The 6,444-nt window shown below is 35.1% G+C and overlaps 1 protein-coding gene across 1 annotated transcript in view; it reads right to left on the bottom strand.

Moving 5' to 3' along the window:
• LOC107659914 (S-adenosyl-L-methionine-dependent tRNA 4-demethylwyosine synthase-like) overlaps positions 1-6,444 on the bottom strand; it is a 50,320-nt gene that overhangs the window by 37,695 nt on the left and 6,181 nt on the right. The window contains exons 2-3 of the mRNA XM_016449016.1: positions 1,135-1,187; positions 878-996 (exon numbers count right to left, since the gene is read on the bottom strand). Coding sequence (XP_016304502.1) covers positions 878-996; positions 1,135-1,187 — 172 coding nt within the window. The remainder of the gene's footprint in view (positions 1-877; positions 997-1,134; positions 1,188-6,444) is intronic.

Genomic DNA, 6,444 nt, shown 5'->3' with positions numbered 1-6,444 from the left:
GAAGAAGAGCTGCTGTGCTGTAGCATCAAATTTTTGGCATGTCTAGAACAGCGGTTCTCAATTTCAGTCATCGCGTACGCCCACTCTGCACATTTTGTATGTTTCTCTTATTGCTTCACAAATCAAGACTTTGTAAAAGAGCATAATAGGACCCCTTTAAAGCATGTCCCACTTTCTCACGAAACATTAACCATTTTGTAGCATTTTTGCTTTTGACAAACATTTGCAAGGTGAAGTTTTGTTTGATCTATTATTCGCTAAAACTGCCATAAAGACACGATTTCTGACAAGAGTCAGGTTACAACTATTTGTTCAATTCTCAGCCCATTTTCACACGTATGAATGATTGAAGGTCAGAATTATAGCCAGTGATGGAAGAAAATGCTAACATGATCCAGATGTTTTCTGCTGTATGTATCTGTGGTTGTTTTACTACATCCAAAAAGAGAGAGAAAATTACAGATTTTGTGAAAAAGTATATTTGTAAACTTGTGTTTAGGTAAAGTTCTTTGTCACTAAATGAAGCAATTTTTTTAATTTAATCATATTTTTTGTCATTAAAACATTTTTGTAAAAAATGTTCATAATTGATTAATTATTTTCATAATTGTATTAAAGCTGATGTATATAAATTGAAAAGTTGTCATTATAATTCTGTGAAAAATTGTACATGATGGAAAGTTTTTTTTTTTTTTTTTTAATTCAGCACCATCAAATTAGGTATTATTAGGTCAAAATTAGGTTTGTAAATCAGCAAAAACAAAAAAAACAATGTCAAGATGCAGGACTGTGTAACAGATTGATTTATTATTAATTATTATTATTAGGAGAAAATCATGGAATAAATACATTTTTTTAATTAATAAAAAAAGACTACCTCCAGCAGAAAACACATTTGTTGGCACAGGCCAGGCTCGGTGTGGTCTCCATACAGCGGTGTGATTCAATCCCATAGAAGGTGTGTTTATAGCAGCCTCCTCTCCCTCTCAGCATTGACTAACAAAAGAAAGGCAGCATTTGTTTCATTTATACAAAGACAAAACTGTTCCTGTCAGGAAACATTGTGCTGCTGTAAAAAAAAAAAAACTTGCTAAAGAGCCTTGACAACAAGATCAATTGGAGGAAACAACCTACCTTGGTCCAACGACACAGTTTTACCCCAGAGTGACTTCCTATTAGTTTGTACCCTACAGACCAGAAAGAAAAAAAGAAATGAAGATAGAAACAAGGCATTTATGTAGAGATTAGCAAGTTTTCAGAGTAGTGATCAAGCTACATAACCTCAAATGCTAAAATGCTGGTTAACATTTTAAATGGCAGCAGCTACCGGATTGGTCACCAACATGTTTGAGTTTACAGGTGGAAAATTTCACTAATATGGTTTGCCTATTGTCAGAAAAAAGTTAATCATTTTATAGCTTTAAATTAATTTTTTTGTACATTTTTTTTTACATTATGTTTTATTATTTTCATGTCATGGTCGAAAACAGATAAAGGACCAATAATGTGAATCTATAGTACTGAAGCAAATAGTTTATATGCAACAAATAAATTCAGGCATCACAGTGTTATAATGTACAGTAAGAAATTTAGATAATATCCAGGATCATGTGACACTGAAGACTGGAGTAATAATGCTGAAAATTCAGCTTTGCATCACAGGAATAAATTATATTATATATATTAAAATAGAAACCAGTTATTTTAAATTGCAATAATATTTCACAATATTACTGTTTTTACTGTATTGGTGAGCAGAAGAGACTTTAAAAAACATTTAAAAAATAAAATACAAATCTTACGAACCCCAAACGTTTAAATTTTTAAAAATGTATGTTCCTTTAAAACATCAACAATATTTTCAAACACAAAATGTGTATACATTCAAACAATGTGAAATGCAAGAATTATTATTTTTTGTGCATAATTTGTACTATGTGACCATTAGAGCATTACTCCAAAACCCTTACCAAGCTGCAACCTAAACACTCCACAAATCATTATCTTATTAGTCACAACCAAGAGCACATTAATATGACCAATCATCATAACAGACGTCACTTACATAAAGGGCACAGTACAATAGCTTAAAAACAGCTGTATTTAACACATTTAGTGTCAGAGAGAGTATAGAAGGTGATGTACTGTACTTTAATGAAATAAAGAGCCTGAAAAATAAAAAAAAGGTGCATTTATAATGTACACAACATACTAGCACATAGACAGGCCTATATTTTCCATTTTACAGTCTGCTCGGGATCTTTAACATCCAGCAGGAGAAATGAAGGAAATTTTCCTACAAAGCTCCTCAATACATCTAAGCAGGCTGGAAGGCCAAAAATGCTCAAGTCTGAGCATTTCCTGTTAAGCACTTGAAGTTTGCACATTTCTAAGGTCCACAGCCTCGTTCTCCCACAACAGCGCTGCGTCCCCTTTGGGGAATCCGACTCAATTTAGACTTTAATCCATGTGTAAGGGCCATCACAGGGGCAGCCATCACTCCTATGACAGTCTTCATAAAACCACAGAATATAAAAGCATAGCTCTGTGCTGAAAGGGCTGGCAGAGTTCACGTCACAGCTAAACAAGACTTTCACACAAGAACTAGTTTTGTCCTTTTTGAGGGGTTTATAAATCTCCATCCACCTTTGTCGTATGGACAAAAACAGTTTGTGTTTAATGAAAGAAAAAAAAACTGGCTTGGGGGTTAGTAAACGATGTCAATTTTCATTTTTGGTGAATTATTCCTCTTTTTCTCTTCCAGAATTTCTCTGTAAGCGGTAAGAAAAGCAGTAGGAGTGAAGCTCCATACTAATGATCCCAATCTAGAGTCTCTCTCCCCTGTTCATTAGCTAAACTCCACATCAAACACATGTTCTTGACTTTTATGTCTGCAAACAGCTCGCTGGGGCTGAGGAGGCAGGGAGGTGTTCTCTCGTCTCTGTCTGAAGAACAGCATCTGTTTGGACAGAGCCGGGTTCAGAGAGCAGGTCTGGTTTAAGCTGTGTAAAGGCTCAATATTTGGGCAGCAGAGACCCGAGACAGAGGATTCCCTGCGGTGGTTCATTCTGAATGTACATGTCAGTAAACTTTAAAAAACTCTGAGCGGTTACGGCCAGGCGATATACAGTTGTGGTCAAAATTTTACATACACTTTGCAGTATCTGCAAAATGTTAATTATTTTACAAAAATAAGAGGGATCATACAAAATGCATGTTATTTTTTTATTTAGTACTGACCTGAATAAGATATTTCACATAAAATACATATAGCCAACGAGAGAAAATAACAGTTGAATTTATAAAAATGACTCAAAAGTTTACATACGCTTGATTCTTAATACTGTTGTTACCTGGATGATCCACAGCTGTTTGTTTTGTTTTGTGATAGTTGCTCATGAGCCCCTTGTTTGTCCTGAACAGTTAAACTGCCTGCTGTTTTTCAGAAAAATCCTTCAGATCCCACAAATTCTTGGTTTTCCAGTATCTTTTACGTATTTGAACCCTTCCCAGCAATGACTGTATGATTTTGCAAAGCAAAATGAGCTGATGAGGAACAGCACCAAAACAGAACTTCACAAGATAAGTGGCACACTGCTATGGGATGACTTTAGTTTCATTACTTCAGGTTTTCATTTCAAGCTGTTATTTATGATATAAGGTAGGTGACTGAAGAGGAATTTCAAGGCTTAATAAAACTTCCCCCAGACTCAATCTACTCCGACCAAACAACATTTGCCCACTTTTTCTGCTCTAGCTGCTGTATTTCCTCTGCTGTTATTTAAAGGAAGTGACTTCTTTTAGAGGTCTTCAGCTCTTTCCTTCATTCATCCTTAAATCATTGCTAATAATGCCGGAGGGAATCATTTTAGATTATCATTAAAAGAGCAAAAATAACAGCGAGTGAGAGGAGGTTACCAGTCGGCCCTTCAGGAAATGAGTGTTATATAATCTCACATCAGAATCTTCTCTAGACTGCAGGCAAGATCAGATAAATTACACACATTTGTTTGTGCAATCACAGTTCACAACTCAACCTGCAAACAAACTGCCAGGAGGACACTCCAGTTAGGGTGAATCTTACTAAGAAATGTCTAGGTTGTATTTCACTCCAAAATACAATGAAACTTGTTTGTTTGTTTGTTTACTTATTTTAACTCCATGCTAGCTACCACTGCTATATTCACAGCGAGAAAAGAAAGAAAAAATAACGAAATATATAGACTTTTTTAACTTTATAAAATGTTTTAACAAAAAAAAAAAAGAAATGAAGTAATATAAAGAAATTAATTAAATTACTTTCAAACAAATTTCACTCAGAAATTACTAATAAATAATTACAAAGAAAGGGCAATTAAAACACTAAATTAAATGTGAAATGTTGACATAAAAAGGCTGAAATTGTATATTCTTGTAAAACGTACTCCAATAATCTTTGTTTTATTTACAACTTTGAAATCCCTAATTGAAATTATGAAGTGATGAGAGAGAAATGAAACTAGCAAAAAAGTCTGCCCGCAAAATGCTGAGACTGACCAATTAGAATGAAATTTAAGCTATAATAAAAATGTCTTATCCGACTGGTAGTACACACAACCTCGGTGGACATGAGAGCAGCCCAGCTTCTGTTGTGCAGTGTGTGTATGCAGCTGGAGGCAGGCTGTGCTGATGAAAGGAGTGGAGTGAGAAACTCAAGGGAACTCCGGCAGCAGGAGAGGATTAATTGGGCTTTGCTGCATCATTAAGCTCAGTTAGGTACAGTCACACCATCAGAGGCTCCATAACACAACCAGACGACGAGAGTGAAATTTGTAATGCACAATAGGAGAAGGGTTGCAGCTCTGCAGCCAGTTTTTTTAATAACAAATATGAAATACCGCTTACGGAAAAGAAAAACTGTCAAAAGTGTGAGAAATAGTCATATTTGAAAACTAGGTTTACTATAATTCGGCTGACACTCTGCCAGCACCGAGGACCTAATTACCATCAGGGCCTTGCCATCCGTTTTTTTTTTTTTTTGAGAGATGAAAAAACAGAGACGTATTTAATTAAAGCAGCTGGGAAAGCAGGAAACGACTGTCCATCATCGGGGAAATGGAACATAACAGTAATCAGTGAGGGGCTTGTGTAGTTAGTGTGCTTCAACTAATACAGAAGCTAATTTCAAGCTAGGTGTCGAACTTTCCAAAGCTAGTTTAATTTTAAATTGAAAGAGATGGGGTTTTATACAGTAAGTGCTGCATCTTTTTTGCAAGACTTTTTTGTCTCTTTTCCTCACCAAGGCAGCATTTATTTTATGAAAATTACAGTAAAAACAGCAATATCACAGAATAGTACTATAATTTTAAATAACTGTTTTGTATTTGAATATATTTTAAAATTTTATTTATTCCTGTGATGCAGATCTGATTTTTCAGCATCATTACTCCAGTCTTTAGTGTCACATGATCCTTCAGAAATCATTCTTATATGCTAATTTGCTACTCAAGAAACATTTATTATTATCAATGTTGAAAACAGTTGTGCTGCTTAATAATCTTGTGATTTTTTTTCATGGTTTGATGAATAGAAATAACAGCATTTATTTGAAACAGAAATCTTTTGTATCATTATAAATGTCTTTACTTATAAATGTCTTTACTATCTCTCATCAAAGATCAATATAATGCATCTTTGATGATTAAAAGTACTAATTTCTTTTACTTTTTAAAAGAAGGGTAGTATAATAGAGCCTGACCGATATGGGTTTTTTGGGGGGCCGATGCCGATACCGATATTAGGGAGTAAAAAAGACAGATATCAATATATCGGCCAATATTCTTTACGTGTAGGCTATATTATAGTACAGTATAGTCAAAAGTTTGGACACACTTCCCATTCGTGTGTCCAAACTTTTGACTGGTACTTTATATAGAATACAGTATATAGCCTATATAAACAGAATATAGATACATAAACACATTTTTTGCAATAACTCAAGTGTGGTGATCAAACACTTATAATGATGTGACAAACATAGGCCACTAAAGTTTATAAATTGCATTACTTTTTAATTCTTGCCAGTGTTTAACCATTCAGCGCTCATGCACACTCGCAGCGCACACACATAATGCCAGGTTCACATTACTCCACTTGCAGTGTGTATGTGGTGTGTATTTTTTTCAACGCTCATGTTAACGGATTAATAAAGCGTGCACACTGCACACGGTTACGGTCCAGCAGTGCGTTCCAGGAGCGGTGCGTCTGCAGCAGTGCAGAGATCGTTTCTAGAGCCCGACCGATATGGGTTTTTTGGGGGGCCGATGCCGATACCGATATTAGGGAGTAAAAAAGACAGATATCAATATATCGGCCAATATTCTTTACGTGTAGGCTATATTATAGTACAGTATAGTCAAAAGTTTGGACACACTTCCCATTCGTGTGTCCAAACTTTTGACTGGT

This window comes from Sinocyclocheilus anshuiensis, unplaced genomic scaffold, assembly GCF_001515605.1.
Source record: "Sinocyclocheilus anshuiensis isolate Anshui unplaced genomic scaffold, SAMN03320099.WGS_v1.1 scaffold1241, whole genome shotgun sequence".
Taxonomy (NCBI): Eukaryota; Metazoa; Chordata; class Actinopteri; order Cypriniformes; family Cyprinidae; genus Sinocyclocheilus; species Sinocyclocheilus anshuiensis.
This window is presented reverse-complemented; position numbering and strand designations above follow the sequence as displayed.